This window comes from Procambarus clarkii, chromosome 6 (genome assembly GCF_040958095.1).
Source record: "Procambarus clarkii isolate CNS0578487 chromosome 6, FALCON_Pclarkii_2.0, whole genome shotgun sequence".
Classification (NCBI taxonomy): Eukaryota; Metazoa; Arthropoda; class Malacostraca; order Decapoda; family Cambaridae; genus Procambarus; species Procambarus clarkii.
In genome coordinates, this window is record NC_091155.1 from 2096504 (window position 1) to 2114530 (window position 18027).

Here is an 18027-nt window from a genome sequence, read left to right on the forward strand (position 1 = left end):
AGGGAATTAATTGGGCAGATAAAGACTGGCTATTTAACACAAGGGACACACGCACTAGGGAACACAAGTGGAAACTGAGTGCTCAAATGAGCCACAGAGATATTAGAAAGAACTTTTTTAGTGCCAGAGTGGTTGACAAATGGAATGCATTCGGAAGTGATGTGGTGGAGGCTGACTCCATACACAGTTTCAAGTGTAGATATGATAGAGCCCAATAGGCTCAGGAACCTGTTCACCTGTTGATTGACGGTTGAGAGGGGGGACCAAAGAGCCAGAGCTCAGCCCCCGCAAGCTCAATTAGGTGAGTACAATTAGGTGAGTACACACACACACACACACACACACACACACACACACACACACACACACACACACACACACACACACACACACACACACACACACACACACATACATCACAAACACGATATGACACCTTGGTAAGAGGGACCATATATCTCCCTCCTCAGCTCCCTTCCTCTCTCCCCCTCCTAGCTGACACTTTTCCCTCTCTCTCTCTCTCCGTCTCCTTCCATTAGCTCCCCCTCTCTCCTCTCCCTCTCCCCTCTCACTAGATCCCTCTAACTCTCTCCCTCTCAACCACTCTCTTCTTCCCTCTTTCTCACTCACACTGTATCTCTTTTGCTCCCCCATCTATCTCTGTCTGTCTGTCTGTCTGTCTGTCTGTCTGTCTGTCTGTCTGTCTGTCTGTCTGTCTGTCTGTCTGTCTGTCTCTCTCTCTCTCTCTCTCTCTCTCTCTCTCTGCTCTTTCTCATCCTGCTCTCACTCTCTCTCCCTCTCCCCTTCTCCCTCTCTCTTCTCCCTCTTTCTCTCTCCCTTCTCTCCCTCTCTCCCATTCTCTTTCACTTCTCTTTTCGTCCTCACTCTCTCCCTCCTCTCCCTCTCTCTTTCTTCCCATTCCCTCTCTCTTCTCTCTATCTTCCTCCCTCTTTTCCTCTCTTTCTCTCTCTCTCTCTCTCATCTTTCTCTCTCTCATCTCTCTCAACTATCTCTCTCCCCCCTCCATCTCTCTCATAGGGTTAAAACATGGCTGGGAGACTATCTCGAAGAAGCATCCGCATGTAGAAAAACATGGTAGAGACAAACTCAAAGGATGGGGTGGAACAGGAAGCCTGGAGGATGGGGTGGAACAGGAAGCCTGGAGGATGGGGTGGAACAGGAAGCCTGGAGGATGGGGTGGAACAGGAAGCCTGGAGGAAGGGGTGGAACAGGAAGCCTGGATTCTGGGAATATTCCATCAAATGTGGGATGAATTCAGTGAAGGACTGATGGTAATGAGGGAGACGGTAACCAACCTGCAGGATGAACTAAGGGCAGCAAAGGAGGACATAAGAAGCCTGAAGGAAACTCCTTCCCAATTCCAGACACAAACCATACTTCAGGGAGAGGGTGAAGCTACTGTTTAGGGGACTTCTGCAAAAGAGGGTTGTTTTGTAGAAGTGTTTAAAAAGAGCCCTAAAGCTAGGTGTGCAGTTAGGGAAGTTGCCATGGAAGTGGCTTCTATTCAGGAAGCAGCTAAATGCACTAGCCAGCTGATAGAGAGGAAAAGAGCAGTAGTAATAGTAGGCATTAAGAGACAAACAGGAACCAGTACAGTGGGAATTTGAGACAAGGACAAAAATGAAGTTAATGAGATCCTTAAAGGGGTACAGATGGAGAGGGCTGACCAAAATATTGAAAAAGTTTTCAGGATCGAACGGTACAACAAGGACAGAGACCGACTGATAAAGGTGGTACTCACAAGCGAGAGAACAAAAGAGGACTTGTTAGCAAGGAAGAGCAGACTAGCAAATGTACAGAAGTTCATAAATGTATTCCTGCAGAGGAATATGACAAGGGACGAGAGAATGAGGGCAGCAGCCATGAGGAGGGAGCACAGGGAGAGAGAAAGGAATCAGAGAGCCACAACCCTGAGCCCTACAATCCCAGAGGGGAATGGGGAACCCTCCACAAGCAGCTCAACTGACACAGAGAGAAGCACCTCCACATCCTCCCACCCAATAGTGCCCTACCTGCCCCAACCCCTGGTACCCAAGGTGCCCACCTTGGCATCCTCCCCCCACTCCCTCCTCCCTAGGATCTCCCTTCTCTCCCCCAACCCTTCACTAATCCTCCATGTCCCCCCTTCTCCCCCACCCTCAACCCCTCCATTCTCCCCCACCCCCCAAAACTCTACAGTATCCCCCACCCCCCTGATCCCTCCCTTCTCCCCCACTCTCCTAAGCCCTCCCTTCTTCCTCAACCCCCTCAACATTCCCTTCCCCCAACCTCCCCCCCCCCTAAGCCCTCCTTCCTTTTATGCCCACCAAGCCCCTCATTCCCCCAAACCCTCTCTTTCATGTCATACCCCACCAAGCCTCCCCTGCTCCCACACTCCTCAAAGCCTCCCCCTTCTCACCCCCACCCACAAGCCTCCCCCACCTCCCCACCCCCAAGCCCTCTTTTCTCTCCAACCCCCCTCAAGCCCCCCCCTACACCACCCTCCCTGTACCAGATCCTCCCAGCCCCCCCGCACACCCCAGATCTCCCAGGTCCCCCTTCATAGGCCCTCCCATCCCGGTCCCTCCCCGTTTCCCTGCTTCAGGGGAAGCAATAGGATCTGAGAATGGACAGAAGAGAGTCAGTTTCAGGGTGCTGTACTCGAACATAGATTGGATCACAAGCAAGGCAAGTGAACTAATAAAATGAGCACAAGAAGTGAACCCAGATGTAATCGGACTCACAGAAACAAAACTCTCAGGAATCATAACGAATGCGGTGTTTCCCCAGGACTATACTGTAATAAGTAAAGAAAGGGAAGGAAAGGAAGGAGGTGGTGTGGCCCTACTAATAAGAAAGGAATGGAGTTTCAAAAAGATGGTCATCCCAGGCTGCAAGGGATTCACAGACTACATAACAGGCACCATGACAATTGGAGGGCCAAAAGTAATATTAACAGTGATATAAACCCATCCACCAAATAACAGAAGACCAAGGCAAGAGTATGACAACAACAACATGGCAGTTAACACTATAATTGAGAATGCAGCATCTGCTGCCTGAAGAATCCCATCTGCTCATCATGGGGGACTTCAATCATGAAAGGATAGACTGGGAGAACAAGGAACCACATGGAGGAGAGGATACTTGGAGAGCCAAACTAATGGAGGTGGCGACAAGAAACTTTCTAAGCCAACATGTCAGGGAACCCACTAGGATGAGAGGAAATGATGAACCAGCGAGACTCGACCAAGTCTTCACTCTGAACGACTCCGACATAAGGGAAATCAATTTTGAGGCCCCAGTAGGAATGAGCGACCACAGTACACTGGTGTTTGAGTATCTGGTTGAAGAAGGGTTATTGAACTCAAGGAGGCGGAACTGAAAACAAAAGGCTGGCATTCCGTAAGAGAAACTATGAGATAAGAAAATTCCTAACAGATATAACATGGGAAATAGAGCTCAGGGGAAACACGGCCCCTGAGAATAGGAGATGAAGTACTTCATGAAACGGACAGAGAGAAAGATCTAGGGGTTGATATCTTTCATAGACTCGTGGGTTGGTTGGTGTTGTCGTCGTCGATCCTTCTCTATGGACAACCCAACCCACAACTCGGCAGAGTGCTTATACTAGGAGATCACCCTTGGCGCTTCTGGCTCTTGGAGAGGGGCTCAACGTCACACGCTTAGGGGATGCGGCTCCAACACTTAGCCTCGTTGTCACGTGCACACACCCACTCGAGCCGCTGTGACTCCCCACTCTCTCCTTAGGTGATATGATCTCCTCGATCCCCCTTTGACTTATTAATATTACCTTCTACCCTGTCCACAGCAGTGGTTCTTGGTTCTTTCTCTCTCCTTCTTTACTACCTCCTGGGAAGCCTCACTAGGACAAGGGCAAACACCAGCAAATTGTGACACATTTACTTGACAAGGCACATATACGATACATACACACATATAATAATAATGAATCCTATACTCTATAATATCACAATCAGGTTGCACTCCAACACCATCAGAACTCTATTATCAGCTTATCAAGGGGTATCCTATCTCCTGGTTCGCCACCTGATACCATTAACCTCCTCAAGTTGGTCAAGCCTACATACACTGTTGCACTATCAGCAAGATAATGTATATATAGAAAATCAGCATTTGAATGCAATAACATATACCAGTATAAATGTTCATTGATACTTCAGTATAAAAAAATTCCTTGACATAAGAATGCCAACAGTCACTCACCTCTCACTGCGTCTTGCACGCTAATGACAACCAAACACTATCAACTCCCTACTAGTAATCCACCAGAACTTCCCCTTCCACCTCTGGAAGTTCACAACCCTAATATCCTTAGGTTCTTCCGGGCTTCACTACCAGGATCCTCTGCAGCTCCTCCCGGCTGCTATCATGAAGTTTCCTTGTGTAACTACGGTGCTTCACCCTTCTGTTAGGTTCTTCCACAGCTCTCTTGGCTGCTACACCACCTCTACAGAAGCACGTGACACTCCTCTTCACTGCTGCTTCTCCTCACAGCTCGAGGTCCTCTGCTCCACTACCTTGGAGTCTCATCAGCTACATCATCTGCTGGCTTCGAAGTTCTCAGCAACTTCTTCCCCAAAGACAAACCTGCAACCCATCGACGTTCCAATAAAATGTTCCCCATTAACACATAAACAAAAAATATTCACACAATAGGTTTGCCTCAAACCTCTATCTGTTCTCTACATACAGTGAGAGTGGACTCCCCCGTTTTGGGCGGGTCCATACTCCACCTCGCCTGGCGGCGGCGTCCTCACTCGCTGGGAGGGTCTTCCTCCATCCGGAGCCAGGCTCCCTCAGTCGTCCGCCAGAGCTCAGAGAGGACGGACGTCGCTCCGTGCTCCTCCCTCTTCACTCTCCTATTTCAGGCCTTCTGCCTTATTAAAACATGTCTAACTTATAAATAAACATCGCTACTGTCGCTGGGCACACGACCAACTACAATGCAATCACTATGAACTGGCGTATATCGTGCTTACCACAGATTAACTGGTCGAGGGCGCTTTTCCTCTGACGGCGTCTGGTCAGGGCGCTCCACACAGCCCACAATAATGCCTCCGGGCGGCTTAATATTCACTAATTATCGTCCACGACTTGAGACCACACGTCCCCAGCTCGATTCCACAGCTGGCACGTCTGCACACTTCTCTTCTCTTAGAGATATATCACTAGGGGTTCCCTTCTGACGGGAGCTCAACGGAGCGCGGCTTCCCCCTGCGATGTCTGGCACTCAAGTGAGGTCAAGGTCCTCCAGAAGCGAGCCTCACGCCTCCAGCAAAATGTCCACATCTCCTAGCCCGTCATTTATCTATTTCCTTACTTACTGCCCATAATCTTAAATTGTTTTACATATCCAACCAGCCATTTTTCATATGGGTTATCACCTCAATATTTGCTAGACCTTCTAGTTAGGTCAGGCTTGCTGAATAACTCTCAAGGAGGGAGACTTGTTTCTCCTGCAGGCTGAGATCATAACACTCCCCTCCCCTTATTTTTGAGAGTTATTCCAGTGGCAAAGCTCGGGATAATACATCCGCCACCACGCTGTCTCGTTCTTCACCCCATATACTCTCTTAGGAGTCTACAATTAGTTCGTTGCTCCTTGCAACATCCGGCTCACAACTCTCCAGGAACATGTTCTTCTCACAAATGATCTGACCTCTCTGGCACCTCTTGGCTAGGCTGTCCTCCTTGGACGCCTGCAATCCATTGGTCCACTCTACTTACTGTCTCCACCCTCCGTTTCCTCGTCTTCTTCTCTTCCCGTCCAGAGTCAGACATCTGCTGTCTGTACCTCCTCTGTCGTCTTCACACTTCCATCTACTGCCGTTATACTTCCGCCTCCTGTCATCATACTTCACTTCCTCGTCTTCACCGACGATCCTCCCTTGCGTCTCCGCATTTATCCAAGATCTCATCCTGTCTGACTTCCATCGAGTCCTCGGCTTTCTTCTATCCCTCCATGCTTGCATCATCATCCTCTTCCTACACTTTTCGCTTCTATACCACTCCATTTCTTCTCCTTCGACTCTTCTTCGTTCCCTAAAAGTTTCTTCGGGCACTATACTACATCCAACAGCACTCGACCATACATGTCGCTTTGCCTCTCCCAAAGTGCTCGTAAGCATCTCTCCACACATACTGTCTCTTCTCCTTTCATTTTCTCGGTTATTACTCTTCTTCATTATCTTTTCTCCACGTTTTCTGTGAAACATGTCAACTCCTGACATCTCAAACAACTTAACTCCACTATCCATATGCCTCTGTGCTCGTGGACCACTTGACGCTCTATTCCCGTCCTCAGTCTGTCCACATCTTTCCTCATTCCTACTCAGCACAGTTGCATTCACCTTCCGACCCTTAATTTCAGCAGTCTGGGCTCTACTCAGGTCTGCTCTCTTCACATGATTTTTCTTCGGCTGGGCCATCTTCACTTTTGACCTCACCGAGACTCCATTTGCCTGGGCTGGACCTTCATCAAACAGCCATGCTATATCTACATCAATATCCTCTACCGGTTTAATTGACACTGTCTCATCTCCTCCAGCGTCTTCCTTGTCGGCCACCTCTGTCTTCATCACTACCGAGACAGGGTACTCAATGGCTTGGCGGTCTCCTGACTCATCTCCTCGGATGTCAGTCAGGTTCACACTCTCAGGTGTCCCACCCGTGCCGTGGCCTTCTGGGCTCTCCTCTGGCACAGTCTCCGCTATGACTCTTGGCAACACCTTTGTCCCACACAAGTCATTCCCCAGGATCACTTGGACTCCTGGAATAGGTATGTCGGGGCACACTCCCAACATCACCTCTGCCGACACATATTCCGACCTTAGCTGGACAGTACAAACGGGCATGTCACTCTCAGACAATAACCCATATACTTTCATCTTCCCACTGCCAGCTAACCGTCGACCATTCCCAATCAGGCTTCTCGTAATCAAGCTCTGATTAGCTCCGGTATCTCTTAAGATACCAACTTCTACCTCAGGTTGGCCTCCTATTCTGATCCAACCTTTGCTCATGAACGGCCTATACCTCTCGTTCACTAAGTTCGCTCTCTGTGGTTTGTCTTGGAACACATTAGTATATTTACCTCGGGGGTCACACATGGCCAGGGTCACAACTCTCTTGCCCTGCCGACAATCTCGCATCACGTGACCCAATCCGTTACAATTGTAACATCTCATCTGGGAAAAGTCTCTTCTATATGTACCAGAGTAGCTCTGACTCTGCCCACTCGTATTGGAGTTCCTCGGGCCAGACGTACTACTCGTACTCTGTGGAGCTTTACTGGACTCTTGATTTCCTGGATAACGATTAGTTTCTCGTTTTGCTCCTCCATCCTCACTTTCAGATGAAGTGCGCGACCTACTCTTCTGAGTTTTAGGGTACTTACTTTTATCTGCCCATTTATCAAAATTTTTCTCACCCCAGACTCCTCTGGGTCTCTCATAATTTCTTCCTCCCCAGACTCCATTGGATCTGCCATTGCTGCGTCTCGCCTCGCTTCTCACTCTGTTCTCCCTTAAGCTCTTGTATGCTTCAGTAATCATATCCGCCCTATCTGCGGCATCTTTCACCTCCATTATCCCTGCTTCTTGGATCTTGAACTTTGTTTCGGGATGCATCATCTCCAAGAACTTTTCCATGACCATCAGTTGCTTCAGGTCAGCGTAAGATCCAACTCCAGCAGCCTCAATCCACTTCTGGAATCGTCTTTCCAGATCTCTTGCTGTCTCAGCAAACGTACATGCTCCAACTTTGATCATTTCTCTGAAGCGCTTCCTATAAGCTTCTGGGGTTAACTGAAACGAGCGCAATATGCTGCTCTTTACTGTGGCGTAATCCTGGCACTCTTCCAGTGACAATTGGGTGTATGCCTCCCTGGCCGCACCGGTCAATCTTAACTGGACCAGCTGGGCCCATTCCTCCTGTGGCCACTCCTTGATACTGGCTACTTTCTCAAAATGCTCGAAGAAGCTCTCTGCCTCTTCGGGCACAAACAAGGGAATGTCCTTCTCCCTAACCCTAACATCTGGTGGGTGTGATACCTGGGTGGTGCTCTCTGGCAACCCATGTTCAATCCTTTGTTCAGCCAAGGTTCTATTCGCTTCTATCTGCATTTGTTTTGTTCTCTCTTTTTCTTTTTCGACCTGGGCTTTTTCTTTTTCGACCTCTAGTCTTGCTTTCTCTTTTTCTTTCTCTTGTTCCAACTCCAGTTCTCTTATTCTGGTTTTCTCTTTTTCTACTTCCAGTTTGGTTTTCTCGGCTTCATTTTTCATCTGGAGTTCCAATTTCATCTTTTCCAGCTGGAACTGTCTCTCCTTGTCCTCTCGTTGTTGCTGCATCTGGAGCTCTAACTGGAATCTCTCCAAGCTCCTATTTCGGCTACTCCTGCTACTGCGGCTACTCCTGCTGCTCCTACTTGATCCCTGGGATCTCACGTCATCCTGCCCATCATCCTCCTTTCCACTTTCAGCTCCTTTCTGGGCTCCTTGTTCTGCCGCTTCACTTTTGGCTCTTGACTGCCTCAGGATCTCATCCTTCATCCCAGCTACTTTAGATGCTTTCAACCTGATGCCACATTTTTCTGCTATTTGTTTCAATTGATCCCTCGTGCAACCTTCCAAGTCCTCAGGCTTGCCTGACTCCACAAATGCTTGCACCTTATCCATCTTTGTCCTGTGAGTCTTCCCAAGAGAGAATATACACCTGCGGTCACACAGTTTATTTCAGCAAGGGTGTACAAATCCACTCTTGGACAGGGTGTGGGTGTGTCAGTTCACGCTCCCGGACAGGCCCCCAATTTTTCATAGACTCGTGGGTTGGTTGGTGTTGTCGTCGTCGATCCTTCTCTATGGACAACCCAACCCACAACTCGGCAGAGTGCTTATACTAGGAGATCACCCTTGGCGCTTCTGGCTCTTGGAGAGGGGCTCAACGTCACACGCTTAGGGGATGCGGCTCCAACACTTAGCCTCGTTGTCACGTGCACACACCCACTCGAGCCGCTGTGACTCCCCACTCTCTCCTTAGGTGATATGATCTCCTCGATCCCCCTTTGACTTATTAATATTACCTTCTACCCTGTCCACAGCAGTGGTTCTTGGTTCTTTCTCTCTCCTTCTTTACTACCTCCTGGGAAGCCTCACTAGGACAAGGGCAAACACCAGCAAATTGTGACACATTTACTTGACAAGGCACATATACGATACATACACACATATAATAATAATGAATCCTATACTCTATAATATCACAATCAGGTTGCACTCCAACACCATCAGAACTCTATTATCAGCTTATCAAGGGGTATCCTATCTCCTGGTTCGCCACCTGATACCATTAACCTCCTCAAGTTGGTCAAGCCTACATACACTGTTGCACTATCAGCAAGATAATGTATATATAGAAAATCAGCATTTGAATGCAATAACATATACCAGTATAAATGTTCATTGATACTTCAGTATAAAAAAATTCCTTGACATAAGAATGCCAACAGTCACTCACCTCTCACTGCGTCTTGCACGCTAATGACAACCAAACACTATCAACTCCCTACTAGTAATCCACCAGAACTTCCCCTTCCACCTCTGGAAGTTCACAACCCTAATATCCTTAGGTTCTTCCGGGCTTCACTACCAGGATCCTCTGCAGCTCCTCCCGGCTGCTATCATGAAGTTTCCTTGTGTAACTACGGTGCTTCACCCTTCTGTTAGGTTCTTCCACAGCTCTCTTGGCTGCTACACCACCTCTACAGAAGCACGTGACACTCCTCTTCACTGCTGCTTCTCCTCACAGCTCGAGGTCCTCTGCTCCACTACCTTGGAGTCTCATCAGCTACATCATCTGCTGGCTTCGAAGTTCTCAGCAACTTCTTCCCCAAAGACAAACCTGCAACCCATCGACGTTCCAATAAAATGTTCCCCATTAACACATAAACAAAAAATATTCACACAATAGGTTTGCCTCAAACCTCTATCTGTTCTCTACATACAGTGAGAGTGGACTCCCCCGTTTTGGGCGGGTCCATACTCCACCTCGCCTGGCGGCGGCGTCCTCACTCGCTGGGAGGGTCTTCCTCCATCCGGAGCCAGGCTCCCTCAGTCGTCCGCCAGAGCTCAGAGAGGACGGACGTCGCTCCGTGCTCCTCCCTCTTCACTCTCCTATTTCAGGCCTTCTGCCTTATTAAAACATGTCTAACTTATAAATAAACATCGCTACTGTCGCTGGGCACACGACCAACTACAATGCAATCACTATGAACTGGCGTATATCGTGCTTACCACAGATTAACTGGTCGAGGGCGCTTTTCCTCTGACGGCGTCTGGTCAGGGCGCTCCACACAGCCCACAATAATGCCTCCGGGCGGCTTAATATTCACTAATTATCGTCCACGACTTGAGACCACACGTCCCCAGCTCGATTCCACAGCTGGCACGTCTGCACACTTCTCTTCTCTTAGAGATATATCACTAGGGGTTCCCTTCTGACGGGAGCTCAACGGAGCGCGGCTTCCCCCTGCGATGTCTGGCACTCAAGTGAGGTCAAGGTCCTCCAGAAGCGAGCCTCACGCCTCCAGCAAAATGTCCACATCTCCTAGCCCGTCATTTATCTATTTCCTTACTTACTGCCCATAATCTTAAATTGTTTTACATATCCAACCAGCCATTTTTCATATGGGTTATCACCTCAATATTTGCTAGACCTTCTAGTTAGGTCAGGCTTGCTGAATAACTCTCAAGGAGGGAGACTCGTTTCTCCTGCAGGCTGAGATCATAACATATCACACCAAACCTGTCTCCTGAAGCCCACATCAAAAGAATTACGTCTGCAGCATATGCGAGGCTGGCTAACATCAGAATAGCCTTCAGGAATCTGTGTAAGGAATCATTCAGAATCTTGTATACCACATACGTAAGACCAATCCTGGAGTATGCGGCCCCAGCATGGAGCCCGTACCTTGTCAAGCACAAGACGAAGCTGGAAAAAGTTCAGAGGTATGCCACTAGATTAGTCCGAGAACTAAGAGGCATGAGTTACGAGGAAAGGCTGCGGGAAATGCACCTTACGACACTGGAAGATAGAAGAGTAAGGGGAGACATGATCACTACCTACAAAATCCTCAGGTGTATTGACAGGGTAGACAAGGATAAACTATTTAACACTGGTGGTATGCAAACAAGGGAACTCAAATGGAAACTGAGTACCCAAATGAGCAACAGGGACGTTACAAAGAACTTTTTCAGTGTCAGAGTAGTTAACAGGTGGAATGCATTAGTCAGTGATGTGGTGGAGGCTGACTCCATACACAGTTTTAAATGTAGATATGATAGAGCCCAGTAGGCTCAGGAATCTGTACACCAGTTGAATGACGGTTGAGAGGCGGGACCAAAGAGGCAAAGCTCAACCCCCGCAAACACAACTAGGTAAGTACACGCACGCACGAAAGATCTCACACGCACTCGCAAGCACACAACTGTTACGGGCTGCTTCCTGGGTGTGTGTGTGGGTATGAAAAAAAAATAGTTAGCAGTTACAGTTCATTGACAGTTGAGAGGCGGGCCGAAAGAGCAGAGCTCAACCCCCACAAACACAACTAGGTGAATACAACTAGGTGAGTACACCCACACACACACACACCCAGGAGGCAGCAGACACACTGCAGCAGGCTCCAGGAGTATCATAATTACCTAAGTATTGTGGTGCAGGTAGAGAGCTGCAAGTGGTGTCCCAGGATACATGAAGGTATAGGGAGTTTGGAAAAAGTAAGAGATATAAGAAATTAGTTAAAGCGAGTGAAAACCATGATAGATAAAGCTGGTATTTTAAAACAGAAGACTGTCAGCAACAAAGATGGCTGCTACCACAGGGGAGAACAACACTCGAACAGAGGAATCTTTCAAAGGATTCTCAGCCCACGATATAATGAACGAAGGTTTTCTTGGCAGGTTAGTCACTATTAAGGACTTGCTGAAGAAATTTGAAGAAAAAGTTGTGAAATTGGTATAAGAAAATGAAGGTCTCTAGATTGAGTTTCGTAATTTAGAAGAAAATTGTTTCCAGCAAGGTAAGGAAATTACCTACTTGACTGAAAAGATAAGGATACAGGAGGTACAAATCAAGGAACTAGTAAAAATAACGAGATGTGGGAAATGAAGAGGGGGTGAATTTCAAGAAATTAACATGAAAATAAACTCCTATATGAACAACTTAAAGTAACCCTACAGGCTAACATATTGTAAGGTAAGGATATGCTAAGAGAAACTTCACTGATACCTCAAATAGAGGAAATTAATGTTTAAGAAATAAAATCTTTAAGAAAATAGTAGGGTTAGGAAAAGGCCTCACAACAAAGGAAAACGTCAATGATTTTATGAGGATAGGCAAATATAAGAATGGCAAGAATGGTCCCTTAAGGGTGATATTTAATGGACTGAAACAAATGACAGAAGTGCTTAGGAGTGCCAGAAAACTGCAGAATGATGAGGATGGGAAACTTTGGTCATTAAGACGAAACTTCTCAAAGGAAGACAGAGAAATGCTAAAATTAAACCTTGAAGCGAAACGTCTAAATGGAAACAGAAACGAAGGAGGAAAATATTTTTTCTACAAGGTGAGGGATTGGAAGCCTGTGAAATAGTGCATAAAATCAAACGAACAATATCATTAGAGACAGGGGTGAGTAAAAGACTAAGGAAGTGGGAGCATATATGGGAACATATATACCCATCTTGTGGGCGGTAGTGAGAAGTGTTACAGAGACACATAATGGGCTCAAGGATTGAACCCCACAATTCATTTAGCTAAGCTAGTTAGCGATCTTGATGAGCTAGTTACAAAATTCAATACACATCGTCACATCAACAATGGGCTCGAGACCGAACACAAATACAGTTTCTAAATTAAGCAACCGACATATATGGGGAGGTAGTTGCACAGTTGATATGTTTATCATACACACCGCCCCCCCATCCAGTGGACAGCAGTGGATAGGTTACAATCACTTAGTTACTACCTTCAGTCAGCAAACTGGGGATATTTTGCTAAGATTTCTGGTAGCAGATCATTTCGAATGAAATATTTTCACATCTCTGAAAATTTTGCTATAGAATTGTCTCTGAATTCACGTATCTTTTTGCACTCCATCACATAGTGACGGAGGGTGTGCGAATAAGTTTGACACAGTTTACATGTGGTCAGGTCTACATCAGCAGATAATGAGAATTCCCAGAGATACTTGTAACTGAGTTTAACCCGAGCAGTAGTAACATATAGAAGTCTGCTGATTTTATTGGATGATCCATAGATGTGTGGCTCCTCTTGCATGATAGTATGATGATAGATGGAATTACTGGTGTCTTTTCTTGAAGTTCTTTGTGTACTATTTTATTTTGTTGAAGTTCTTTGTGTACTATTGCTCTCATACTGCTTATTGAGAATCCAAGGACAATCTCAATTTCACGTTTAAAGGCAGATTCTTTGGCTAATTCAACGGGTCTATCATGCATTCGGAGGCCACCATAAAATGGACTCATGTTGAACTCCACATCAAATGGACACCTATTACCAACATTAATAATTTTGTTGTATTTGTGTCTAGCTTCGGACACGAGCATGTTACAATTATGTCTTAAAGAGTTGAGAGCAATTAAGAATGATAAAGAGTCACTTACAATTAATGTATCAATTTTGGAGACTTGTACACATTTCAGTGCAAGAAGCAAGGCAAATAGTTCTGTCTGAAGGGTTGAGGCAAAGTTGTTTATACGGATTCCCCACTCAAAATATAAGCCATTGCCCATTGTCAGGACAACTGCACTTCCAGCTGCACCCATTAGGCAGTGTAGGAAACCATCAGTGTATATGGTTTGAGAGAGAGAAGGCTCTGTGGACAGAGCATCAATATGGCTTAAGGCGGTCAGCTTTGCCTCAAGACGAAGCTTGGGCTGATCTCTAATTTGCGTCTTGGGTGGAAAGGGAGGGGATTAAAATTGGACAGGGTGTAATCTCCCACGGTGCAGGAAAGTGCCGTTGTTGGCTCTTTTGGTACAAATTATAAATTTGATACATTCTGAGTTCAGTTGCAGTTTTAGTTATCTATTTGGAATAATGTTAACTTTCAATAAAGAAATTCTGGAGGGCTTCTGTTAGGATGAGCTACCAGAAGCAGTTTTATACAATTTCGACAGTTTATTTCAGTAACATGATCATCAACGCTCGGAATATTAAGCTCCTTTCTCATGTTATCTTTGTGGTACGAGGGCACCCAAGGATCAAGGCTTCGTTCTGCAATTTGTCAAGCCTTCCAAGCTTTCTTTCAGGCATTAAAGAAAGCAGAGGTGCAGCATAATCCACTAAAGATCTGAAGTATGCAAGGTACATCATTTTGACAATGCTGACATTGGCACCATAGCCTGAATGATAACCTGCAACAATCTTGAGAGCTCGGAGCCTCTCGAATATATGACTTATACTGACGACAGAATCTGAATACAAGAGGACCATACAGTGGTAGCTCAAGGCCAAGGTATTTGAATCTGTTTACATAGTCAAGCTGAGAGCCATCACACAGTTGCATCTTGCGAACAGCTCCTCTGAACAGCCGCAGAAGAAATTGCAGATCTACAAAATGTTGTCAATGCGGCATCTGAAACCCAAACCCCTAATAATGGGGGACTTTAACCACGAGACCAAAGACTGGATCAACCTAGTATCACAAGCAGAAGGTGAACGATTTTTCGACCTTGTGCAGGCCTCCTTCCTCATACAGCATGTGGCAGAGCCCACATGCTGTATGAGGGCTAACCCACATAAAGGTCAAAGGTGATGAATTTCTACATTGCCACCGAGGTGACTGTCAAGGAATGAAAGAGAAACTCGTTAAAAAGTATGTGGCGAAATGAAGAAAGGGAACTAGATGGATGACACAGGTCGTAAAACAAGCATTGGTAACCAAGAGAAACCTCTGGAGAATGTATAAATCCACGATGGACATCACTGATTATGAGTTATACAAAGGGGCACTAAACTCGGCCTCCCAGAAAATCAGATATGCCAAAAGGATCTACGAAAGAAAACTTTGCCCAAAACATAAAGAAAGATCCAAAATTCTTCTATGCCTATACAAGAGGTTAACCCCCCCCCCCCCCCAAAAAAAACAAACAACAACCCAGTTGGAGTCTTAATAGATGAGACTAACCAAGCTATAATGAACAAGTGAGGTGGTGGTGGTCGTGGCCAGAACCGTCAGTAGATTCAAAGCGTTGTATGACAGAGTGCTGGGAAGACGGGACACCACGAGCGTACCTCTCATACTGTAACTACATTTAGGTAATTACATGCAAACACGCACACTGGGGAGGGGCCTCGCGACTGGGTGGAAAGCGCTAAAAGGTCGTAGTCGTAAAGGCCCGGGTTCGATACCTGGCCGCAGCAGAAAAAAAAATTACCAGAGTTTCTTTCACCTGATGCATCTGTTCACCTAGCAGTAAATAGGTACCTGGGAGTTAGACATCTGCTACGGGATGCATCCCAGGAATGTGTGTGCGCTCGTGTGTGTGTGTGTGTGTGTGTGTGTGTGTGTGTGTGTGTGTGTGTGTGTGTTTTAGAGAGAAATATATGTAGCAGATATAATAAAGAAAAATTTGATAAGTTAGATAAGTTACAAAGGTGGGGTCCAGGAGCTAATAGCTCGATTCTGCAGACACAAATAGCAAGTAGTAAATACACACGCACATACTTCTTCTCCGTACTTCAATTTATTTATTTATTTATTTATTTATTTATTTATTTATTTATATATATACAAGAAGGTACATTGGGTTTGTGAGAATACATTGGATAGTACAGTATTTACATTCTTGTAAAGCCACTAGTACGCACAGCGTTTCGGGCAGATTTCAATATGTCAAACACTAGCACACAACCTTTCAAGAAAGTTCTCAACTGACCCCCAAATGTCGGGTTAATAAGGCCACATTTGAATCATGCCAAATTGTATTTTTTATGAAAAATAATATTTATCTAAGATTGCCAATAAATAATAAAGAATTTTATGAATGTAAACAATGACTGAAATTGTATTGACTGACATGAGGAAATCCATTTTCAGAAGTAAAACAAGAATGAAATATGAAGATTGAGCATAATTATAGAGCATTAAAAAGACTGAATAATAATTGATGAATAATGAATGGATAGTTATTTTATATATTGACTAACCACGAAGGGTCAATATTGTTCTCACCTTGCCGAAGTGTGTAAGTCCACGGGGAGAGTCAGGGTCCTCCAGGTCTGTCTCGTGGGCTCTGGCACACTCCGCCCTGAGAGATAACAAACAAAGAGTCATGATTGGCACTCTAGAGTCTAGAATGAAAAAATTGTTTACTCTTGAAAGATCTGACATAAGACAAGCAGTCTGGGGTTAGCCTATGAACGATAGACTTTGATGGTAGTCTTTGGTCAGTCTCTGTTACCGTGTCCTGGCAGCTTTCAGAGCAACAACTCTGAAAGGTGTCAGGGCACTAGGAGACTCCAACTCTCGAATCTCTTAATATTAATAATTACTAGCTGTACCCGGCCACGCATTGCTGTGGCTCAGCAACTGCTGTACCCGGCCACGCATTGCTGTGGCTCAGCAACTGCTGTACCCGGCCACGCATTGCTGTGGCTCAGCAACTGCTGTACCTGGCCACGCATTGCTGTGGCTCAGCAACTGCTGTACCCGGCCACGCATTGCTGTGGCTCAGCAACTGCTGTACCCGGCCACGCATTGCTGCGGCTCAGCAACTGCTGTACCCGGCCACGCATTGCTGTGGCTCAGCAACTGCTGTACCCGGCCACGCATTGCTGCGGCTCAGCAACTGCTGTACCCGGCCACGCATTGCTGTGGCTCAGCAACTGCTGTACCCGGCCACGCATTGCTGTGGCTCAGCAACTGCTGTACCCGGCCACGCATTGCTGTGGCTCAGCAACTGCTGTACCTGGCCACGCATTGCTGTGGCTCAGCAACTGCTGTACCTGGCCACGCATTGCTGTGGCTCAGCAACTGCTGTACCTGGCCACGCATTGCTGTGGCTCAGCAACTGCTGTACCTGGCCACGCATTGCTGTGGCTCAGCAACTGCTGTACCTGGCCACGCATTGCTGTGGCTCAGCAACTGCTGTACCTGGCCACGCATTGCTGTGGCTCAGCAATGCATGTGCGTTGCCGAGCCACAGCAACCTTCCCCCTGTCTCCTAGTCCTCCCCACCATTTCCCTCCCCTCCGTCCAATTGTCCTCCCCATCATCCTCCACTCCTGCATCCTCTCGTCCTCCCCACCATCTCCCACTCCCCCATCCCCTAATCGTCCCTACCATTCCTCCCTCCCCCATCCTTCTTCTATCCCTCACTTCCCTGTCCCCTTGCCCTCCTCACCATTCTACATTCCCTCAGCCCCACTATTCCCAACTCCCCCATCCCCTCATCCTCCCCACCATTACCCCCTGCCCTGTCCCCTCGTCCTCCCCACTATTCCCTACTCCCATCCCCTCATCCTACCCACCATTCCCCACAACCATCCCCTCATCCTCACCCACTCCCATCCCCTCATCCTCCCCACCATTCCCCACTCGTCCGATGCACTCCCAAATGATATGATGTTGCCATAAGACAAGTGGGAACATCAAATAATCTGATGTTCCCATCACTGAAATATAATAAAAAGTTAAAAAACGAATAAAACAATGAAAATACAAAAATAAATTATACTCACGAAATGAACGGTATGGTAAACAAAACAGCTCAATTCCAATGCAATATAACACAAAATAATTGTCAAAATTAATAAATCAAAATCTATGAAAATTCAATCTATCAATGCAATCGGAAACATTGAAATGGAATCGTAACATATTTAGTATAACGTGTGTTGCTATTACATGCAATAGATAGCTCTGTTTAAAAAAAAAGTATGTTATTATCTGTCACAAGTGTG

The 18027-nt window shown here is 46.4% G+C and overlaps 2 protein-coding genes across 3 annotated transcripts in view; both read right to left on the reverse strand.

Moving 5' to 3' along the window:
* The window catches only part of LOC123754172 (dipeptidase 1), a 279527-nt gene that overhangs the window by 150029 nt on the left and 111471 nt on the right, over nucleotides 1-18027 (reverse strand). The window contains exon 5 of the mRNA XM_069309114.1: nucleotides 16298-16373. Within this exon, the coding sequence (XP_069165215.1) occupies nucleotides 16298-16373 (76 nt within the window). The remainder of the gene's footprint in view (nucleotides 1-16297; nucleotides 16374-18027) is intronic.
* On the reverse strand, nucleotides 3910-10782 carry LOC138352901 (uncharacterized). Of its 2 annotated transcripts, XM_069305499.1 has the most exons (3): nucleotides 10335-10782; nucleotides 5025-9942; nucleotides 3910-4632 (listed from the first exon to the last, which is right to left on the reverse strand). In XM_069305499.1, the coding sequence occupies exon 2, from the start codon at nucleotides 8718-8720 to the stop codon at nucleotides 5769-5771; it is 2952 nt and encodes a 983-aa protein (XP_069161600.1). In that variant the 5' UTR covers nucleotides 8721-9942; nucleotides 10335-10782; the 3' UTR covers nucleotides 3910-4632; nucleotides 5025-5768. The 2 variants fall into 2 exon arrangements, with proteins under 2 accessions (XP_069161600.1, XP_069161597.1); XM_069305496.1 differs by lacking the exon at nucleotides 10335-10782 and having other exon boundaries at nucleotides 5025-10328.